A 24663-nucleotide genomic window follows, 5' to 3' on the forward strand; every position below is an offset into this window, starting at 1 on the left:
TAGAGAAAACATAATAATTTTTTGTGTGTGATATTTACAATGTAACATCTAGCAAACTGGGAGCACTCGGCTCCAATATTAAAGCTACTGTTACTTTTTAAATTTGTTCTAATTAGTTACACATGATGATAGAATGCATTTTGATGCATCATATATAAATAGAGTATAACTTCTCATTCTTCTGGTTGTACATGGTGTAGAGTCACACCAGTCGTGTAATGTCCAATCCATTCTACTATCATTCCTACCCCCATTCACTCCCTTCACTCCTCTCTGTCTAATCCAAAGTACCTCTACTCTTCTCTAGCCCCCTGCCATCAGTGTGAATTAGCATCTACATATTAGAGAAAACATTTGATCTTTGGTTTTCTGTGACTTTTTAAGTCACAAAAAGCCAGAGTTGTCTTCTTGAGGCAGTGACTATTAAATGGAAAATCTTTGAAAATCACACACACACACACACTCACACACACACACACACACAGAGAGAGAGAGAGAGAGAGAGAGATTGAGAAGCTCTCCAAGTAGAAGAAGCTGAATGCTCAGCTCACCCAAGAACAGAAAGGCTGGGAGTCTCTCTCAAGAAATACTCCAGGCCTGTCATTTTGGAGTGCAGGGCCCAGGTGCAACACTTGACCAGGGCCCGAGTTCCCACAGAGCAAGTCTTCCTCAGCTAGCAGTGAGTACATTTTCTGCTGCAAGGAGCACCTGACTCAAACTCCTTAAACCATGAGGAAATATAATATCTGGCAAAGCTAGAGTACAGAGGTAAGGCACAGTCCATTTTTGAGTAGCTCAGAAGCCACAACGACTTCCATGATCCCTAGGCATCCTTGCCCTCATGGTCCTCTTCCATCATAAAATAATAATAACAATAACAACAATAATAACTATATTTGACAACTACAATGGTATCAAGATCAATCTATTTTCTTCTGATTTTAAAAGAAATTAAATCATCAAGGAGAACCCCTAAAAGTATCATGGGTCCTGGGATAGATACATGAGACCCAAGTTCTTTGCATCTGTTGACTATGGACAGTGTGTATCATCTGTGGGCTCAAGCTGGTTTACTGCCAGGCTGTACTTTGGCTGCTAAGTGGCAACTGAGGCAGTGGATCCTTTGTTCTGCTCTACTGTCAGCACAGAAAGCCTTTCCCCCAGCTATGGGAAAGAGCCCCTTCCTTTCAGTTCTTATGGATCCAGCATTGGCCCACACCTGAAGCAGCAGTCATAAAACACCAGAGTTGATTGCATTACTTTTAGACTAATCAGAAAAAATACCCTGGTGTTTGGAATGGGCACAATACCTAAATAATATTGGGTCATGTTGGAACGGAGAAATGGTCTACCACAGTTCACACACCACAAGTTCTAGCATCTAAAAACAATCATTCACATGTATTTGATATTCGCCAGAGGTTTCTTACTCAATCTTCAAAACAACTTTAAGAAGTATAGACTGGTATGCTCCCCATTTTACAAAAGCAGGAACTGAGGATTAGAAACCGGAAAACATTTGCCCAAGGCAGATTTCTTAAACAGAACAGAAAAGGATGAAATATAAAGAAAAAAGTAATAAATTGAGCTTCATCCTAATTAAAAATGTTTGCTCTCCAAAGACAGAATTAACAATACATATCCAATAAAGGACTTGCAGGAACTATTCTTTAGAAATAACTAAATAAAAAATAAGAAACTCTTGCAACTAATAATAAGACAAAAGAAGTAATAAATAAATAAACAAGATTTGTATGGGCCTTTCAGAAAGGAAGATACGTTAATAGACAATAAGCATGTGCAAAATGTTTAGCACTCAACATCAGAAAATTATAAAATAAAACCATAATGAAATACCACTTAAACAGCAACAAAATAGCTAACATGATAAATACTTGGCAATATTTATATTGGCAAGTGTTGTCATGATGTGGAACAAGTGGAATCTCACATATTGCTGGTGGAAATGTAAAATGGTACACTTACTTCAGACAACATTTTGGCATGTTCTTACATAGTTAAATATACCTCTACCATATAACCTAGCAATTGTACTCCTATTTACCTAATAGAAAACATATATGCCCACACAAATATTTCTGTGCTAATGTTCATATTAGAGTATAGCTACACAATGGAACAATAAAAAGGAATAAGATTTTTATTATCAAAATTCATAATACAAATTTTTGATGATTAAAATCTTTCTGATACTCCTAACAAGGATGCATCTCAAAAATATGCTAACTGAAGGAAGTCAGACCCAAGAGATTATATACTATAAGATTTCATTCACATGAACGTCTGCTGGGAAAAGGGCTGCAGGGGGAACAACAGTGTAAGCAGGGAGACCAATCAGGAGACTGTCGGAATAATTGAGATAGGAAATGCAGTAGCTTAGACTAGGATGTCTGCAAAGGAGATGATGAGAAGTGGTCCAATTCTGGATATTATTTGAAAGTGAAGCCAACAGTTTTCTGAAAGACTTGAATATGAGAAAAAGAGAAATCAAGCATGAATCCATGATCTTGGATCTGAGCAAATGGAAAGATGAAAATTCTATTAATTAAGCTGGTAAAACAGGTGGGTGAAGATGAGACCAGCATATGTGATCAGTATGAAATGTCCATTAGATGTCTAAATGAAGACAAGTCCACAGTTGGATATACCGAAAGAGATCCAGGCTGCAGATAAGAGTTTTCACCTCATTTTTCTGGAGAAAGGGCTGAATACAAGTAAAAAGAGTTGAAATGAAATAGAAGAAAACACCTGGATAGATCTTTTACTGTATAAAAAGTAAAGATCCATTTTAGAAAAGGAAAGTTTAAATGTTATTAGTGTCTGGGGAAAAGATGTACTGGAATTTTGATAATAAAAATCTTCAATACAATTATCAACACCCTGTATGTTCAGATAAGGTTCAAGGAAGGTCATGGAACTCCTCTGAGCTTGTCCAATAATGAAAAACTTTTCACCAAGCTGGCAAGGTCTGGGTACCCATGAGAAACTTCTCTCTCCTGCAGTCTCTACCACCTTCCCACTCTTGGTCACACCTCTGCTTTCTATTCTTAGGCAGAGTTTAGTTCTTAATCCCTCCTTGTTTGCAGGTAATCTCTGTATTTGATGGTTTGGTTCTTAATAGGCACAGCTGCCAAGGAAGCAAACTATTAATCTGATTTTAAAGTTGCAGCTTTCAGAGATAACTCCAATCTGTGTGATATGATTCAGTGAAAAGAAAAAAAAAATATCTGTCCAGATTCCTAAAATTCCACCATTAGGTGAAAGGGGGAAGACGCAAAATATCCAACTTTGAATAAGCAGCGTTGGGGACTCCAACAAGTGAACCAGCAGAAAAAAAAGATAAACTGCAGAGGAGAAAGGAGAACCACTGGAAAGCGAGGGTTGAAAAACCAAAAGTAAACCTCTCCTCAAAATTTGGTTGGGGTGAATTCCATGGCCCCCTTCCCAACACCTTGCACACAGTAGGCCACAAATATTTGTTGAATGAATACAGGAATTCTCATTTTTGTTTATTTGAGGAATCACCTTTTCCCTCAAAAAAAAAAAAAAAGCCAAGAAATAAAGAAAAGGAAGGAAGGAGATAAAGAAGAAGTGGGAGAGGAGGACCATTTCTGTGGATAGGATTAATGTACTCTCCTAGGATTCACCTACTAGGTAAAATTTTTTTGAAACTTTCAAGGAGAGACATTTGCCCCTCTTAGAACCCAAGAAATCTCCCTGTAGTCCCTGAGCATCACCAAGGCTGATTCAAAAGCAGGGCATCACTTCTCAAATGTACCCTCTGAGGCCTGGGGTCCCGATGAGTCAAGAAACTCAGGAACTGGAGGGGAGTGCAAGCTCTGGGCGGCGTAGACCCGCCCTGGGGGGCGCAGAACCAGCTGCGCGGCGCGCTGCCCCGCGGGCTTGCAGCGCTTGGCTGGGCGCTTGCGCCTCCCTCCGCTCTCTCCTCCGCCCCCCTTCGCCCTCCCCGTTTCCCTCCCTTTCTCCTCCTCCTCCTGCCGCCGCATCCGCTGCCAGACTTCGCCAGTTCAGACCCACCGGGCTGCCCTCCCCTGCGCACTCCCCTCGCTGCCCCGGCCAGGAGCGCAGCACCGCAGCGCAGGTAGGAGCCCCCTATGGGGGATCGCACCAAGCACGCCCAGCACCCCCGAGGCTGCGCGCCCGGGAGTAAGGTGGGGTGACCTGCGAGGTGCAGAGCGCCCGAGAACTGCCCCGGACTTTGCCAGGTCTCTCAGGCAGAAAGGGAGGTGGAGGTGTGCGGTCTAGGAATGCGATCTGTCAGCGCGTGCGAGTGCTGCTGACATCTGTTGGGATGGGCATGTGTGTGCGCGCCTACGACCGGCAGGGTATTGCCTGTAAACGTAGTTTTGAAGATTTCAGGAGACCCATGTGAGAAGTTTAAGCTACACTTGGATTCCACACGAGCTAAAATAGAAGCTGGAGCGCTAAGCAGCTCTGACGGACAACCGCCTCTTAGCTTATAGTTGAGAAAGGGGACCTAACGTCGCTGGAGGCGCCAGGGCCCGCCACCCCGAAGTTGGTACCCCCGGGGCTGCAGAGCGGTCCACGGTTCCGCCCCTAGGCAGCCGGATCCTGAAGGTAGCAGGTCAGGGACCTAGGGATTGATAAGATACAAGGGAATCAGACGCTTTGGGCTGCTCCTCTACAGAACCTGAGGTTCTGTTCCGAATTTTGTTTTGATATTTTGTTAAGGGGAAAAAAAAAAGTTTGAGGCCATGTAATTCATATTGATTCGCAGATATTTTTGCTGAGCTATGAAAGGAACTTCACTAGCTGGAGGTGAGCATATAGGGAAATCCTTAAAATTCAAGGGAATAGAGATTTACTGCCCTACTTCCCACCCCCACCCCGGGAGAGAAGGGATTCACCGTCGCCTTTAAAATTAATTACTCTTGATTTTCCTCAATTCCCTTTTTTTCTGGAGCCTGCTGTGTAAGTGCAGTATAAAATACACGCCGAATGTCCTCTGAATATGGATGAATGGAATAAAGAGAAATGCAATTCTGCAGCCGTTTTTCAGTCTTTGCTGCCTTGTTTGGTGGCTACCGGGAAGGTTGGGGGGGGGGGGAGGAGGAGAAATGAGAAAGCAGATGAGAAGTTGGGTGTTGTAGAGCCTTGGCCTCCCCACCCTCCCTGTCTTGCCTGTTACTTCACTGCTGAAGTCCCCCACACACTCCCCCGCGCGAGTCTCAACCCCCGCAGCAGATACTAAACATCGATTTTGTCCTGTGTTTTCTTTGAGATTCACAATGTTGAAAGCCCTTTTTCTAACTATGCTGACTCTGGCGCTGGTCGAATCACAGGACACCGAAGAAACCATCACATACACGGTAAGGGGGAGATGGAATTTGAGATAAGAATGTTCAGTGGGATTCTATGACACAAGAAAGATTTTACCCACCCCTGCCAGTGAATGCTAGCTGTATTCTGTGACGGGTAATAAATTAAACACCACTTTAGTGTGGTTCACATTTAAGATTTGTTGTAAATTGCCCAGAATCCTTTTTAAAGTTCATTTAGATCACCAATTGAGATGAAGACCAAAAAAAAAAAAAAAAAATGTAATGATTTGTATGAGAACAAAAGAAAGGAAACCCATGTAAAATTAAAATCAAAGTAAGCCACATGTTTCCAACACATTTAATAAATTAATGGATGTAAGAAATCAGGAAACTTGGATTCCTACATACATGCAAATGAAATCAATAAGTGCAGAATAACAGCAAGTCAAATAAGAATGTCAACCATGATATAAGCACAACATCCCATTTGTGCATATGACTTTTGTCATGGAAGCAGCCTTTATTAAATTTATAAAGGCTATATATTCACTTATAGTATAACTCACATAAGTACCCTACAGGATTCAGTATTGGCTAAAGCAGATTTAAAATGCAGTTTGTGCAACTCTGCTTTGCATTTTTGATTAGTATCTCTGATATTTCCAAATAGTGTTTGATTAACTAGTTAATGCATGAATATAACCAATATATAATGAAATGTTAAAAATATCATCTGACCACTCCCACTACCAAAAATAGATGTGGTGAGAACAGAACAAGACAGGACTTACCTCACTTGTGGTGAGTTTGCATCTCTGTTTTGTGTTTTCTAGTTTTTTGTCTATTGTGAAGTGAATGACATTTGTCCTGGTTCAGAATATGAAAAACACATTTTTCTATTTGCTCCCAATTTTAAAAATTAAGTAATCATACTCAAAAGAATGCAAAAGAAAATTTTTTTAAGTTTAAAAGTGATTTTATGTCAATTATTGATAATAAACATTATCTCACTATTTTTTAAACCCCAGAATGTTAGTATTCATCTGGCAAATGTTTCTTTTTGTTGTTCAGATCAATTATAAATAAAAAAGTATAATATAAATATTTTGTTAACTTGATGTTAAATGCAGTTGCTTCCTCTGCTGAAGATAAATAAAGCAAGAGAAATTAATGCATGTGCTGTTTATCTTCAAATGAAAATGTTTTATTATTCTGGTTAAACTTACTACCTTCTCAGGGAACTAAAATTTTATTTGCTTTTCCCTTTTGTAATCACATAATAAAAGACTTTATTGACTTTACAATTGCTTACTTTATGCCCTTCTATTTGCTAATAACCTAAATCTGACTTATTTTTAGTAGAGAAAGTTTCCTGTAGATTAAGCACTGTAGTTTTAAGACTACTAACCAGGGTTCACTATTATTCTAATAGATTTTCCAGATATGATGCCCTTTTTATGCTAAGATTAGGTCTCTTCTCTTTTGAATTGTGTATGCCTAATAATCCATAGTTAAAGGACATAAAGGACAAGAGGTACCTATTCTCAAGTACTCCACTATGGAGACTATCTCCTTTCATCATCACAGCAAATTAAGAGGTAAGTGGCATCATGCTCCTCCTGTTGATGATGGAACTGAAGACCAGAAGGAGTGTCTACCTTGCACATGACTACACAGCCAGCAAGTGGTAAAACTAAATTCAGTCTAGGCTTGTTTAATAATAGGTCCAAAATATTCTAGAACTAAATAGCTACAACCAACTGCAAGTCTTCACTACTTACCATACAGATTATTCAAGTGAACTGCCATCTTTGCCTGGTTTGAAAGATACTTTTTGGAAGGATGGGCTTATACAAGACAGCCTCATATTCCCCTTCCATATTGAAGGCTGGTTTTGGGCAGCTACTGACTCAACAAATATCTGCATAAGCATCTCTCATCACTATCCAAAGAATTTAAGTGGCCAGCAAGATGGCATACGCCTGTAATTCCAGCATTTTGGAAGACTGAGTTGGACCATTACAAGTTCCAAGCCAGCCTCAGCAATTTAGCAGGGCCCTCAGTAACTTAGCAAGATCCTGTCCCAAAATTAAAAAATAAAAAGGGCTGGGGATGTAGCTCAATGGTAAAGTACCTCTGGGTTCAATCCCCAGTACCAAAAAATAATAATAATAATTTTAAAAACTTTAAGTTTATTTGTTTACTAAGAAAATTCAGCCTTCTATCTCAGGGAATTTACCCTAGGAAGGCATTGTTGAAAACTAAAAAAGTTTCTAAGTAAATACAAATAATATTATTCAGATTATATAAATTGCTAAAGAAATAGAAAAGCAAAGAGGTGATTAATGTCAGTGCTGGCCAACATAGTAAAGAAGATAGAACTTTGGGCTGGTTCTTGAAGAAGTTATGACCTCAGATTGATCTAGAAAGGCTAAAGACGTACTTGAATCAGAGAGTGTGACATCACCATTTACTGGGGATGAAATGACCAAGACAAAGCCAGGAGGGCAGATGGGCTGGAGCTGGGGGTGGAGAGAACCTGGAGATGGTAATAATGAGCTATGAGAGGTGTGCAGCCCACTGTGAGCTCTTAGAAATCAATAGAGCAAAAATGATTATCATAGGGGCTACTGCAGAATGTCAGATCAAGAGCCTTGTAGCCTCATGAGGCCAGGGAAGGTAGTAGGTAGAAATGTGGCTACTGTGGTTGATATAGAATCAGACTCAAGTAGGCAGAGCCCGAAGGAAAACAATTAGAGAAGTCAAAGCTCATGTTCATGGGTCTTGAGAAAGGTGGTGGTGGTACCTTGGAAGTGTTGGGGGAAATAGAAAAAAAAATTAGTCTGGGAAATAACATAAGTTTAGTTATCATCCTGGTAAATTTCAGATGTCAGTTAAATAGTTCAAAGGATATCTCTACCTCCATTCAGCTAGTTATTTGCCGTACATCCTTTGTTGAATGAGGAATTCTTGGTTCTGTTAAAAGGATCTAGTTTGTTTGTTTACTCCATTTTTGCATAATCCTTCCTGAAGCATCTTCCTCACCTTGTCTTTCTCAAGCAAACATCTGATCAAATTGTCTCTGGAGCTTTAAAATTCTACAGGGGACTCTTAGCACCTACAGTAACTTTTCTTAAGATGTAGCCCATAGATGACCTATTTGGGAATCACCTGGGATATTTATTAGAAATTCAGATTCCAGGCCTCTGGCCCTGACCTATAGAATCTGATCCTTTGTTTGGGAGCACATCAGAATTCACATTTTAAAAAGCACCCTAGATAATTCATCCTAAGGCATAATAAAGCTTGACATTCAGGGACCTTCTGGGTAGAATCTAGTTCCCTCCATCCCAAGGAAAGGCTTCCTACATTTGGCCCTGCCCACCTTTCTAACCTCACTCCCCCACCCAGAACTACTTGAAATCCTTTCCCTCTGACAGTTCTGTGCCTTGGCTCACAATGGTCTTCCTTCTTAAAATAGCCACATCTCCCTGGGAAAATCCTGCTCATTCCATAAAGCCCAATTCACTTGTCACCTCCCCTTTGAAGCCTTTCCTTCTGCCTTGTTCATACCCACCCCTCAGCCCAGGGCAGAGTGCCTCCGCCCTTCCACATACACCCTTGTGTCACACCACTGACATCTTGCTCCAACTTGTCCAACTACCTGTCTCCTCTTCTGGCCCATGAGCTGCTTGAGGATTGGGACAAGGTCTTCATGATCTTTGCATCCACAGGGCCTAGGACCATCCCTACATGCTTGATAGATGGCTTGTTCAGGGAGTGAACAAGAGAGAACCCATAAGAAGTAAAGTGAAGGGGAAGGCCGGGTGTGAGAAGCAGCTAATCATGGTGAGCAAAGCCAGGAGCTTGATTGCTCAGGATTATTTAGAGAGAAGGAAGATGTCAGGGCTGGGGGAAGGAAGAACCTGGTGAATGTTTTGTCTTTTTTGGTAAAATTTACAATGTGGGAAAGGGGATGACTAATAGTGTAGTCAGAGAGACTGAAGAAGATTAATCTCAAGACAAAGAAAAGGATTCAAGAAAGATGGTGATGGGCAACTGTACCAAACCCAAGAGTTCAGAAGGCGGCTGATTGAGAAGGGAACCCTGAAGCAAACCAATGCATAGATTTGTCTTTAAAACGAGGAAAGCTCGAGAATGTTAAGTTACCCATTTGTATATCTAGGACCCCAGCCCAAGGATTGTTGCCCATGAGCATGATTTTGAGTGTCTTCTTAGGGAAACAACCAATTGTCTTCTGGCTCCATCTTTGATGTTTTCTTTGCAGCAATGCACTGATGGATATGAGTGGGACCCTGTAAGACAGCAGTGCAAAGGTGAGCTGGCCTCAAGGACTTCCCATCTGAGCACAACTTTCTGTCTCCACCTCTTGTGTTGCTCTTGCTGTCCTGTTTGTATTGTATCAAAAAGGCATGTGCATACAGTTACATGTTCCATTTTCCCGCTAAAAAGATTGCTGACTTATTTTATTCCTGACCACAGATATTGATGAATGTGACATTGTCCCTGACGCTTGCAAAGGTGGAATGAAATGTGTCAACCACTATGGAGGATACCTATGCCTTCCTAAAACAGCCCAGATTATTGTCAATAATGAACAACCTCAGCTAGAAACACCAGCAGCTGAAGCAGCCTCAGGCGCAGCCACCGGGGGTGTAGCTGCCAGTAGTATGGCAACCAGTGGAGTGGTGCCTGGGGGTGGTTTTGTGGCCAGTGCTGCTGCAGTCGCAGGCCCTGAAGTACATACTGGCCTAAATAACTTTGTCATCCGGCGGAACCCAGCTGACCCTCAGCGCATTCCCTCCAACCCTTCCCATCGGATCCAGTGTGCAGCAGGCTACGAGCAAAGCGATCACAACGTGTGCCAAGGTGAGCATGACTTACTATGCTATCAAGAAGGTTCTCACCCAAGCCTGACCCTGGTAAGAACAATAGCAGTAGCTCATGTTTACCAAGGGCTTCCAGTGAGACACTGTGCTGAGTGCTTTGTCCACCCTGGCATATTTAATCATTGCAGTAATCCTAAAAGGTAATTGTCATCAGTGTTGCTATTGTTTTCCAAGTGAGGAAACTGTGGCTCAGAAAGTTCATCAGTGGTTCCCTCCCCTCCCATAGCTGTCCCTATTTATAGTCACTTAGGAACATTTAAAACTTTCTCAATGGCCAAACCACACCCTAGCACAATTAAATAACTGTTCCCAGAGGTAGATTCCAGGCATCAGTATTTTTTAAAAGCACCCCATGTGGATCAGTATGCAGCCAAGTTTGAGAACTGGAGGTCACACAGGTGGAAGTGCAGATCTGGCTTTCAAACCCCCAGCAGGAGGGCACCAGAGTCACAGTTGTCAGAAGCAGCAGTCAGGTGATTTGTCTGGAATTTGAAATAGTGCTCCATAAATGTCTCCCATTGGTTTCTCAAGCTTTATTGTCATTGAACTTATCAAAATACTGACGTATTTTCCTCATTCAGGAATAAAGAAACAGGGCTCCTGCCTCACTACCTTGGAGGGAGTCTCCACTGCTCACATTTACTTCTTTTAAAGCTCTCATTTGAGCACATTTTGCTTCAATCACTTGCACCATGGCACCGTCTGCCTGGGCTTTTCTGTTTATTTTCAGAGAGTACACATCACTGTGTATTCTAGAAACAGCTGTAGACTCATGCTAGCACAGCGATAAGAATCTCAGGCTTTGAAGACATGTAGGGTATTAGCTAACTGGACTGTGCTAGGGATTTTGTTTCCCTTTTCCTTCTTAGCAAACCTTTTCAGAGCTGCCTGATAATGGAGATTGTGTTAATGAGATGGGGCTGTGGGACTCCTTTCACACTGCTAGGAGCTAACTATGTAGAACCCATGTTATGGGGCTCGTTGTCACCACCACATAAGTGCATGGCACATGCACACTGGCCAGTGGAAAGGACCCAGGAGTTCTCATCTCCGACTTCTGAGTGAGGAAGAGAACACCTTCCTTCCTCCACGAAGTTGGGGTCATGGAGCTATTGCAATCAATGGAAGGTGAATCTCCTTGTGCCCTGAGATGCTGTCCTATTTACTAGTGCTTCATTTTATCTTCTGTATAAGAGACAATAGATTTTAAATGGCTTATAGGTAAGGAAATCTATCATGCTCTGACTTTTATTATTTCATATTTTGTGTGCAAATTTTAAGTTACCCCACATCGAGAGCTAACCCATGCAGGGATGGTGTCACTTTTCAGAGGGAGCATCATTTGAGCATCTGTTTCGTGTTACTGTCATGAGTCAGAATTCCAATATTGATGATGAATGTTTCAGCATCTGCTTGATATTTTGATATTTAATTTAAGGATTATGTCAAGGAGATAAACTGATGAGGTTATTTTTATATATGTATTTGGGTAAATATGGATTAAAATTACCTTGAGTTTATTTAATATATACAAACTTTTAATTGTTATTTAAAAAATATAATTAAATTGGAAGATTTGGTGGTATGTTTCCTGGAATTTAAAATTTTTTGTTGGATTTTAATACTGACTTTTCTGTTTTTAGTTATTTTTAGTCTTTCAGATATTAGAAATTTAAAAGTACTTGGGAGATTAAAAAAAAAAAACAGAAAATGAATGGGTTATTGCCCAAAGTGGTTTATAGTCCATCATTGACACTATGGTTGAATTTAAGAACACTGCCTAAAACTGCATGAAAGAATTCTAGAATGAAATATTCAAGACTTACAATACCCATTGGTCACAGTAGAAATTATACTTTGAATAATGAAAATGAAATTCCATTTAATTTTTCTTGATTATATTTAGACTACCTTCCAAAATTACTTTTAACATATTAAGACATTTCTAATTCTGCTTCTTTGGGATTTTTCTTTTAGTTATAAACTGAAACTATTAATTACCTTCTTGTAGAAAATTTAAATACAGATGTGTTGATTGTGTGCAAACAGGGTATTTCCAACCAAAACAGTTCTATATAATTGAGCCGATTTCTAAAATCTCAGATTGGGATCTGTACCATTGAAAGTAGGGTTAAAAGTTTTTTGGATGACTTAAGGCTCAAGTTGGATTTCTTCCCACCTTACAATTTTACAAAGTGCCCATAAATGTGGATTTACTTAATTGTTGATAAAGGGGGGTTATTTCATATGATAACAACAGGATAATCTGTCTAGGGAATCTGACTAACATAAGTCGAGTCACACTTGTGCCCATTTATTATTGAGCTGATCAAACATGCAGTCCAGGTTCTTCTAATTGCCTGCAGATGTATGACATTCTCATTCCAGGCCAGCAGCACAAAATAACGTTTTATAACCAATGTGAAAGTGTGGGGACCTCTGCTTAAAACAATAATGTGCTCCAAGGACCTATATTCCTGACATCATCATGCAGTTTGAGGAGCCTTCTGTTTTAATAAAGATCTCCACTCCCTTTTAAATGTTGCATACTTCTGCCCAGTAAGCCAAACACATTTACCATGGTCGGCTGGATAAGAATAGTGAATGCCTACTTATGAGTCACATTTGTACAAAAAAAAATTTCTTTTTTCCACATATATTTTTCAACAGGTACAGTTTATCATTACATAACCTAAAACTAAGAACTTTTTTTTTTAATGTAAGGGTTGAGATCTGTACTGTGTCTCAATCTTAAAATCAACTTTGCCTTTGAATGCTGTATACCAATCACAGAGAGTTCCTACTAATTTAAATAATATTAGATTTTTTAATGTACACTGTTTTATAAATATGTCTTTTAACCAGCTGTCTGTGTCAACAGTTTAGTGAAAACATGTTTTTATTCCTTTTCATGTATTTTTTCAGATTTCTGTTTTTTACAAAAAAAGGAAAGGCTTGAAATATAACATAATATCCAAAGAGTCAGACTCAACTGTTTTTTTTTTTTTTTCCAATTTTAGCCAAATGAAGGTAGGGAGAGTTTCACAAAACTAGTGTTATCATTGGCAGCTATAGAATTACATGACAATCACTTTGGTGTTACATACTTGGAGTCATGCATGGACAAAGTTTTAATAATTAGTTGTTTCCATGAGATATCACCTACCTCAAAGACAGCAGATATTTATCTATACCAAAAGGAAGAGGTATGAATAGGGGATTTATTATAACCCATTGATAGCTTATGCCTGATTTTCTAAATTGTTTTTACAAAGTCTCTATGTAATCCTTCTCAAAAGAAGGAGTGACAAATCACTAGCTCAAGTCAAGAAAAGATTTTTTTAAATCACATATAAGTTTCTAAGAGCCCATTTTTGTAGGGGAAAAAATCATTTGGGAACTGGCAAAAAAAGAAAAAGCATCAAGTGCCTAATTTGCTTAATTAACTTTCAAAAAATTAAAAGTAGGGCATTTTGCATAGCTAGTAATTAAGCCATCACCAGCTCAGTCAAGATTTACAGATATGATTACTAACATGCTAAAGAAACTGTGCCATCAAGAAATGAACTCAGTACAGATGCCTAATGAAGCTGATTATAGAGCCAAATCCAGAGCACACTTCCTGGCTTATATTATATAAGGTGTCACTGAGAGATGTGAAAACATACCCGAGGGGTTCCAACTGTCTCCATCTGCCAACACTGACCTGGTTTGAAAACTGCAAGTTCCAAGGTTCTGGAAACACCTCAAACGAAGGCAAATAGGATGGTTCATCACCCCAGCATGCACACCCCTAGAACCAAACCCCATGCAGCTCATAGCCAAGAGAGAAAGTCCTAACATTAGAGTCATTAGTTCACTTAAGGCATTGTATCTCCAGTGAGACTATTTTTTTTTAATTTGTTTTAAACTTTTCAAAGCCAAAACCAAACTTCATGGATTTTGCATTACTTAGAGCCTTCCTGTGCAGTTATTGGGATCCCACTTGCCAGTTTGCCAACAAGCAGGTCTCCACATTGTTTTAGACTTTGCACAGATGGAATACCTAGACATCAGCACCTACAGACTTAGATATGTCATACCATAACCAGCTCATCTTTTCACAATTCCACATGGCCAAATTAAGGACCAAGCTTCGATTATAAATTTTTCAGTTTACTAAAGATTTAATTTTTTTTAACTCTCAGCTGTATTTTCAACGATTTTATTTTATTTTTATCATTATTACCTGTGTCGCAGGAGCAAGTAAAACATTTTTTAAAGCATGTGTGGGCTTTTTTTTTTTTTTTTGGCTCTTTATAGAAGTCTAAAGAAACATCAAATTATGCTCAGCTTAAAAAGAAAAAAAGCAAAAAACCTTCATTCTTGGTTACCATCCATTATGTTCTGCACATTTCTTTATAAATAGAAGGATAGCTAAAATACTGTTTTGAAAAGGAAATAAATTCAAGTTATTATCTATAAATCTACTTTAAAAAAGAGAAACTTGAACTAACATGTATAGCCTCCCAGAGAGGAGGGACACCTTTCTTTGACTTCTTTCATTTTGAATTTAAGTAGTCTCATATCCAAAAGAAGATTTATAAATTATAGTGTAATCAAGTGGCTCATCATACCTGGCATTGTCATTACCAAACAGCTTTTAAACACTGCCCTTCTGTTGATCTTACTAATGTTATTAGGGTCTCTCGTTTGTTTTGTAAGGAAAAGCCTAAATTTTGTTGCATATAATTACACAGCCCAATGAATAGCTTTGATCTAAGAAAATAGACATTTTGCAGAAAGAAGGCTATAATTTTATAGAGTAAATTATGATATTAACCAAAAAATACTTCAAGCAGAAAGTAAAATGGGCATTTAACCAGCTTATAGTTCTTCATTGTTTTTAGTTGTTAACTACCTTTGAGTACCTGAAAATTCTCTAAAGCTATGTAAATGGATAGGAGTTGAGTTTTGAGGGAAAACTTCATTACTTTTTAAGTAAGCTGAGGGAATGTAATAGAAGTGATTGATTTACTCCTGAAAAATCTAGCATTGTTTTATGATTTACTTTTCAAAATATTGTAGACATTGACTTCTAATCAATTTGAGATATTTTTAATGTGCATGTGAGAATATACATATCTGATTCACACACAATCAGAAAGTGTCCTTAAAATTCCTTCATAAACACTGAATGACAAGTTGGGCAGAGTGACACCTGTAATCCCAGCAACTCCAGAGGCCGAGGCAGGAAGATCGCAAGTTCAATAACTTAGCATCTTAGCAACACCCTGCCTCAAAATAAAAAGGGCTGGGGATGTAGCTCAGTAGTTAAGTACCCTGGGTTCAATTCCCAGTACAAAAAAAAAAAAAAAATTGAATGCCAACCATTTGAGGTAGAAGAAGAAATCAGTATAATCTCTTTTCTGTAATAAAAGATTGTACCATTAAACACCCAACTCAGCAGTTTCCAAAGTATGGTTGCTACACCAGAAGCATGAACTCATCTGGCAACTTATTAGAAATACAGATTCCTGGATCCCATACCAGACCTACTGAATCAGAAACTCTGGGATGGGATCCAGTGATCTACATTTTAACAATGATTCTGATGCCTGCTCAAGTCAGAATCAATACCCTAACTTAATCTTAACTTCAGGAAGCTACATCCAATTGTATAAATCAGAAGACAGGGTTAGAATACTTGACATGGGGTGGTGAAGAAAAAGCATAAAAAAAAACAAATTGTTGTTCTGTGGGATAGAATAATATATTATTTTCTTTATCTCACTTTTCTTACTGTTGTCACCAGTACATTGACTCCTGAAAATGGGTGGTCATGAGTCCTGGTTAAGACTGTATCCCTGAAGCAAGGACTCAATATGTACAATCTCAAGGAAAAGGCACATCTGAAAAAAACAGGAGAGACTTGCAGCTCTCTATACATAACCTACAAAGATGAAATAATATAACTATCCTTGAATTGCCAGTAGGTGAAAAGTTGTACTCTGGCTATGGTAATGATCGGTGCTAAATGTTAGCTCTATCTCCCATCAGGACCCCCCCTTAAGCTCATGGTACAAACTTGTGATATGAAGCAATGCTGTTTGGAGGTTTAGTTCATATAAAGCTACAAAAAGGAGAGATGTTGACTCTGAATTTAGTTTTAATGCATCTTTCAGTCACCAAAGTGATATGGGATCTTTTTAGAAGAAGGTGCTTAGTTAACCATCTTATTACATTTAGACTCTGTTAGTCATCAGATATTTGAAGGGTATTCACATTAGTGTCTTCTGTACAATTTAAACTTTATCAAAGATTTACTTCCCATCAAAGATAAGAAGATTCTTGTTAAGACTGGTTAACACTTAATCTGTGGAATGAATTTCTCTCTCCACATAGAATCACAAAGAAACAGATTAGAGTAGAATTGCAAGCCTGGGTAACTTCAGGAATGTGCACTGGTACTGGCTCATTATTTCTTTCTCCAGCAGAAAGTCTCAAGCTATATTCTCTGAAATCAACAAGTTGCCCTTTTGTAAGGATTGCCTTTGCACTTGTTGAATTACTGGCACAATTTTATTCTTTGAAACAAGAGAGTAAACAAAATTTGTCCCAAATGTGTTTGATTTTGCACGAATGTACAAATAAGTAATTCACGCCACATCTGAAATTCATTAGTATGCTGCTTTTTCCAGGAGGTAACCACAAATTGCACACTCAAAAGTAAAACTGATCAAGAAAACTTCCTTCAAATGCTGGCAAGAAGAAAGCAGTCACTGTAAGAATTTAGACACAATTGCAGGTTTGTGGTTTACACCTAAATGATTTGCAAACATTTGATTAAAAAATGACATGAAAGGAAGGCTGAGTGCCAAGATATTGGCAGCAGCATGGATAGTTTACAGTTGTCCATTTCATATGACCATAGATAAATGGATGAAAAAGAACACAAAAGCATTTGGTTAGTGTTCAACAAAGTCAATCAAGTCTGAGAATCACTTTCTATTGTGGTTTGATAGACAGTCTCAAGTAAAAGGAAAAAAAAAATTGTCATGGTCCTTAGGGGACTTGGCATAATCAACACACGAGTTACCAAATAACCAGTAAAACAAACAACAGGGCACTAAAGTAACACACAGACATCACAATTAATTACCAAAAGTAGAAGTAAAGCTAGTTTGTGACACAGTTGGTCCCACAAATTTTTATTGAAATATGTAGTTGGACAGAAAAAGAAAACGTGTCCCTAGAAATATAATCAAGGACTAAAGTCTATTTCCTTCCTGGAATGGAGAAGAGAATAATAAGTTGATAGGACTGATGTAGAAATTAAGATTCTTACATCAGAGGAAATACCCATCTCATAGCCAGGCAGAACTATCGAGAGGCCGGGTATCTATGTTCCTTCTGTCCCAGAACAGACTCCCCAAAGAAGTCCCAGGGCACTGTGCTTCTGATAGGAATGCTAGCAAGGTAATTTAGGAACACAGACCAAATCAGAAAGTAATAGTGCTGCAGGGTCCACATCTATGACTGGTTCCTCCCTCAGTAAATCCCCCCAACAAAATAGTAGTGACTTCATCTAGCCTTGGCTTAAACAACTTCCAAAATCATGTTCTGCATCTTTGTATCAACATATCCTTCCTCAGAAAGCTCATGGTGAATAATGAAAATATACAGTTTGGAAAAATGTTAATATGTATTATGTTTGAAGATAATCATAAGGTTGGAATTCTTTTTCATCTTTTAAGTTTTACTTTTAATTGGCAAACAACTGAATACAGTTATGGGGCACAGTGTGATTTTTGATAGATGCATATGTTATAGAATGATTAAATCGAGCTAATTAAAACATCCTTTACCATACTTATCTTTTTTCGTGCTGTGAACAGTAAAAATCTACTGTCTTAGTAATTTTGAAATAACATTAAATTATGATCAACTATAGTTTCTGGCATGTACCATAGATCTCAAAAACTTATTCAACCATCTAACTGAAACTGTACCCTGTGGCTAACATCTTCCACCACCCCCAGCCCCAGCCTCTAGTAACCACATGGTTCTTTCTGAATCTAAGAATATGACTTTTTTTTTTTTTTTTAGATTCTACATGTACATGAGATTAGGCATTATTTGTGTAAGGCTGGAAGATATTGATGTGAGCTCTCTGATATTCTGAAGACCCTGAAGGCTTTTTGATGAAGGCCTGTGAAATAAAGAGGTTTCCTGGGAGTAGAGGCCAGAAATTATCCTTTTAAAATCTGTTTTTAGAACCCAAGAAAGGCTGTTAGTTAAATGTAGGTACTTTAAGAAGAGCAGTTCTGATCTGGCCCCCAAATAGGAAGAACCGTATTGCTAGGGAAGTGGGAAGGAAAACCACAGCTCTCGGGGGCTCGGGATGAAAGTACAGGGCTCACTGAGGGCCCCGTGAGAGTTGATAACTGGCTTATACTTGAAGTGAAGGTGAAATAAAAGTAAAGTAGGGAATGGAACTGGAGCCTGCCATCAAACTGTGTGTATGGCGTTCCTTGGGCCCAGCTAAAGTGAGAATCATGACAGGAGTTAGACCTGCCTTTGTGCATATAGTTAAATGTTAAAAGGCTCTGGGGACTGTGGCGAAATAAGTTTTCACTCTGAACAGCTGTTTTTGCAAGGAATCTAATCCTGATCCCTTGACTGGAGCCACAGAACACAATTCAAAATGGAAAACAGCTCCTGGAGGCCTGTTCATTGCCCTTCCCAGAGACGAGGTCTATCAGAACCTGGATTAGGGAAGAATTTTTATCAGTAATGATTGGATTTCACTTGTGGAATATTTCGCAGCAAAGCCAACTTGTACACGCACTCACACAAGTCTGCCATCAAACTGTTACATTTTTAAATTCACTAAAAGCTTAAATATCCCAATATGTTCTAGTACACGAAAATTACAAAAAGCAGTGTACATCTGTTTTCCGAGTTGATGTTGAATCCTTAGCATTGTTAATTTGGAGAGGCTTCTTCAAGAATTAGTCCAACTTTAATCATTCTTCTAAAATATGTGAGCAATTTGTGTATCTGGTATCATTCAACTTTGCAAAACTCGCCAATGAACTTTTTTTTTCTAATCACTATTTTTCATAATTTAAGGTCTAAAGAGATGCTATTGTATAAAATGGGGTTTTTTTCTTCTCATTATATTCTTTCCTGAGTAGTTGATGATATTAAAAGACTCCTTCTCTAAAAGAGAAGAGAGCATCCCAGAAGAGATTGTTAAAAAGACACTTGGGATACCTGCCTATACAGGATACACACCCCCTGTTTGCCTGAAGTTAGTTCATTTCAGCTATTGATACACACACAAGTGTACATATACACATACCTACTCAAGCACATATCTATGTATACACATGTATAGGCACAAACTTACACTCACCACTATTTTTAGTAGGAAAGTAGCATTACCAAACTGATCAAAGCTGATAGACTTCCAAAATAAATTGAAATGCATTTCTGCCCTCATTATTTCTGTAAAATTAGCACTCGAAACCACTTTCTAAATGCATCTGTGTACCTCTTGCAAAACAACTAGGGCACCTTGGACAGCTACTACACTATTTGCTCAACAAAGAATTGTATTAAACAGAATAACACAAAGAGTCAACAAAATGGAAATGAAACTCCTAAGGCTTAACCTCTGAGGCTTTGTCACCTTATACTTCTGCACATCCAGGTCATTTCATTTCTAATCTTTCTGAAAGATTTACCTGGATTCCATCCTGACCCACCCTTGTATTTTATACTCAATGGAATTTTTTAGCAAAGTTAACTTTTTAGATAAACCATCATAGAGTGGAAATAATACCTTATCTGGGACTAACATTGAATCACCAAGCTCTTTCATTTTTCAGACTTTGGTAAATTATATAGTAAGAAGGAAGTTCAGAATAAAACTACACTCATCAAGCAAGGCAGAAAATTCCAGTCATTCATGATGAATTAAACTTCACAGTAAAAGCTATGGGCCTTTTTTGTTAACACAGTTCATGACCTGGTGTATCATACGAACCCTAATCCAGGGAAGAAGCCAGAGAGAAAAATCCTCCCACACAGACTGGTAAAGATGCTTTGTTCTGAACTTCAATTGTATGACCTCCCTCCTTCAGTGATTGGGAGAAGGAGGGCTAATGATAAAAAGAAGCTAAATGCAACATGGGAATTTAATTGTGGTGCAATTTAAGCTGCTAATGATAGCCCTGAAAAAAAAACAGGAAAGATTGTTCAGTGAATAGCTCATTCAAAAAACTTTGTTAAATAGAAAAACCATTATAAATTAGAGCTCAACTCTAAGTAAACTATAAAAATCTTTTTATTGATTTTTTAATTTGAGTAAAAACATGATTTGTGTAACCATGCCAGAAGAGAAGCTTCCAATAAACTTGCCTATCACAGATGGTTAATACCCTAAATAGACTTATCAGAATATCACTCTATTAAAAAATGAGCCTGGACCAATTTAGTTGCCATTTTTAAACTTGGTCACAATAGAGTAGTAGGGTTCTAATAGATAATTTTTTTTAAATTACTGGAAACTATGGTTATAATATCAAAATTAGGAATAGGGAGACATACACATTACCAAAATTATGTGTGAATCAGTTATAAAATAGTTTAAATTGTGTTTTGCTCTTTTTTTGCTTATTTTTCATAAACATTTTATTTGGTAATCATTTTAGACTTACAGAAAAGTTTCAAGGACACTGTAGAGAATTCCCATATATCCCTCACTCACTTTCAGATTCCTTTAATATCATATTTCTGGATATGTTTGTCAAATCTAGGAAACTAACACCAGCATATTACTATTAACTAAACTCTGGACTTTATTAGGATTTCAATGTATTGCTCTTTTTAAAGTACAGTTTCTGGTCTAAGATTTATAGCGACAAGCGTACAGGAGTATTGATTAGAAAAAATAAAGAAGACCTCAATAAGGAAGATTGCATGAGTTACTTGACTTAAAATGAATGATGTTTGAAATTTTCTCCAGAGCCTAAAATAAAGAAAAAAATCAAGTAAAATTCTTGAGAAATGGATAAAATTATCTGCAAGCACTGGGCCTGCCTATTCCTCAGTGTAAATCTTGAATTAGGGAAGAATCAGTGCAGGTTCAACTTCTTACCAAGGCTTTGCATAGAGTTGAAGAATCTGAATGTCTTAATTATTGCAATAGATGACACAATATTATGTCAAAGCTATTACTCAGCAGAAAGACATATTACACTTTCCCTTAGAAGAGGAGAAATAATTTCTCTCTTCTGTCACAGTTAGGTGAACCGCTGCATCAATCAGGGCTCTCCAGAGAAAGAGAACCAGTAGAAGAGTCTTTAAATTCAGAATCAAGTTTAATATATGTCCAAGACTCTTCCATATGCCCTGCATTCTAGATCAATTCCTCTCAAACTCTAATGAGCTTGCGAATTTCCTGGGAATCCTTTTTAAATAAAGATTCTGACTCAGTATGTCTGAGTTAAGAACTGATATTACACTTTTCTAACAAGTGCTTGGATTTTGCTGATGTATGCAGAGTATATCTTCCAGTAGCTGACAGTGCACTTCCCACCAAGAAGCTGATGTTTAATGATTCTTTATGCTTCATTTTCTGTGGTAGCAAAATGTGGTATAATCTGAGTAGAATCAGATTTGCATGTAGCGATTTTTCAAAAATTTATTTCCCTCCTTTACTTAGATATTCAGTCTCTCTGACATAAATTACATTGTAATAGCTACAGGTATAATATACAGATACTTCCCTTGCTTACTAATTAACAGAATTTTCTTCAGTAGTGGAATGTGTTTATGCTTGAATGCTCAGGAGGATTCTAGAAAATAGTCTTTGGCAGCAAAGAATGGTAGAAAAATCCATGTAATGAAGCAAAAGACAAAAATTTCCATTGGGTCTTCCCCTAAGTGATTCCTCAACTGTATTTAAACAGTTAATCTCTCCTGTCTTCAGTTTTCTCAGCTATTGTTCAAAATAAAGAGAGATCCAGGCATGTTTGTAATCCCAGCAGCTCAGGAGGCTGAGACAGGAGGATAACAAATTTGAAGCCATCCTCAGCAATTTAGAGGACTTTAAGCAACTTAGTGAGACCCTGTCTAAAAATTTAAAAATAATTTTAAAAGATCAGGGTTGTGGCTCAGTGGTTAAATGCCCTTGGGTTCAATCCCGGGTACCAAAAACAAAACAAAATAAGAAAGAAAGAAAGAAAGAAAGAAAGAAAGAAAGAAAGAAAGAAAGAAAGAAAGGAAGGAAGGAAGGAAGGAAGGAAGGAAGGAAGGAAGGAAGGAAGGAAGGAAGGAAGGAAGGAAGGAAGGAAGGAAGGAAGAAAAGAAAAGAAAAGAAAAGAAAAGAAAAGAAAAGAAAAGAAAGAAAGAAAGAAAGAAAGAAAGAAAGAAAGAAAGAAAGAGGGTACATTTTGTCTAGGTTATAAGCTTTGTGGAAGTATGAGAATGGCATAGTTCTTGATATAGCCCTTAAACTGTGTGTATTGATGACAGTTCTTCTTTACTTCTTGGATGGCATTTCTATGAGGAAAACATACCAGAGCAAGTTGAAATCTGCCCTGAGAAGAATGCAGGTGCATTCCATGATTATAATAGTATTAATGACTCAGAAACAGAAAACTAGACGTTTTTAATGACCTGAAGCTTTATTGACAAAGCAGTTCACACCCAGTACTGGTTGTTTGCTAAAAGTCTGGGCCAAGTCACTGATGCTTTAAAAGCTACATCACTGCAGTCGTTCCCCCAGGCACTGACATGAGCAATTATTATGGTTCATGACACAGCCCAGGAATCCATCTGAATTCTAGCTCAGGAAGGAGTTATTTTAACTTCAGTGCACAGTAAGTATACTTTTTGCATGTATCAATCCAAACTCTTTTAAATATAAAAGTGTCAGCACTAAATATGACCGACCTTTTATTATTTTCTTGATTTTGAGTTAAGATTTCCTGCCTTCACTGGGACAGGAGTGCTTTTCAACAAAGAGCAATCTATTTAAAGTCTACAGGGTGATTCATTTCACATTTTGGAATCTTTTTCAGTCTTAGATTCAAACCAGGTACACAACACAAACTGTGGGTTTTGTCTGAGATTATGCATTGTTCTTTTTATGTACCGTAAGGAAGGTTATGTGCTAGTTATCTCTTGCTGCATAACAAATGACTCCAAATTTAGCAACTTGAAACAATAAGCCCAGTTTCTCTGGGCCAGGAATTGAGGTGTGATTTAGTTGAGTCCCCTGGCTTTGGGTCTTTCACAGGCTGCAGAGATCTCAAGGATTGCCTGGGAAGGATACCCTTCCCAGATGGCTAATTAGTGGCTGCCAGCAGGACTCACATCCTGCCTCAGGTCCTCATGAGTTCTTCCACTCACAATTCCTTGGGCATGCACTTCTCCATAGAGCATCTCCTAACAGGGCAGCTTCCTTCAACAGAGTAGGTAAGGGAGGGAGCAAGAGAAGGTGCCATCAAGAGAGACAATGCTAATTAAAGTCACTAAGTCACTGTCTTTTGTAGCCTACTTGAAAAAGTGTCAGCCCACCTATTTTGCCATTTTCTGTTCTTTAGAAATAAATAACTAGCTCCAGCCATACTCAAAGGTGTGAATGCCAGGAGGCTGGCATCACTAGGAGTCAGGTCAGAAGCTGCCACCACAATCTTTAATTAAAATTCCCCCTGAATTCACTCCAGCCCAATCTTTCCAGTTAAATCTAGAATTTTAAAGTATTTCAAAAAGCAAAATATGAGTTAAAAGCAAAGTGCATTCCCCGATCTCTAGCAATGCCAGAGACTGGATAACTCTTTTGGATATACAGCCTAGTGGGTGTGGTTAGCAGTACAGGTGAAGTGTTGTCCAAAAGAGGAAACTGGGTGCTTCTAACAGCCCCTGTTGAATAAGCACACCCTTTTCTTCTTCATTGACCTGGAACTTCTCTCCAAATTCACTCCTAAATATCTCTTATCTCCTTTGATTTTAAAATGTCTTCTTTCATTAAAATCTTTTCGTCCACTTTACAAATAAACAATATCCATAAAACAAAAATGTTATGAGCAAGCACAAAAATCCCCTTTCATTTTGCAGATTAACATGTAGTTACATGCCTGTTACATGAAAGAAAGAAAATAAACCCGTTCTTACTTTATGTTATCTTTTGCTCTAGACATTGTTATATCTGTGTTTCTTAGAGAATCACAGGGGGAAAAAAATGTTCTCATCTCTCCCATAGAAATTCTTGTTCTCTTTTGGTTACCTGCTCCTAGAATCATCATCTTTACATTTAAATATGTGTAAGTCTTCTTTAGCCTCTAAAGTCTACTAGGGGATGATTGCTTAAAACACGCAATAAATAGATTATGTAAGAGTTAAAAATTCAGAAGCAACAAAATTCCATGTGAACT

The 24663-nt window shown here is 38.2% G+C and overlaps 1 protein-coding gene across 1 annotated transcript in view; it reads left to right on the forward strand.

Moving 5' to 3' along the window:
- Nucleotides 1-3972: 3972 nt before the first annotated feature.
- EFEMP1 (EGF containing fibulin extracellular matrix protein 1) overlaps nt 3973-24663 on the forward strand; it is a 56386-nt gene continuing 35695 nt past the window's right edge. The window contains exons 1-4 of the mRNA XM_081264732.1: nt 3973-4123; nt 5285-5372; nt 9613-9661; nt 9828-10214. Of these exons, the coding sequence (XP_081120858.1) occupies nt 5292-5372; nt 9613-9661; nt 9828-10214 (517 nt within the window). The 5' untranslated portion in view covers nt 3973-4123; nt 5285-5291. The remainder of the gene's footprint in view (nt 4124-5284; nt 5373-9612; nt 9662-9827; nt 10215-24663) is intronic.

This window comes from Spermophilus citellus, assembly GCF_964194105.1.
Source record: "Spermophilus citellus genome assembly, chromosome: 13".
In the NCBI taxonomy this organism is placed as follows: domain Eukaryota; kingdom Metazoa; phylum Chordata; class Mammalia; order Rodentia; family Sciuridae; genus Spermophilus; species Spermophilus citellus.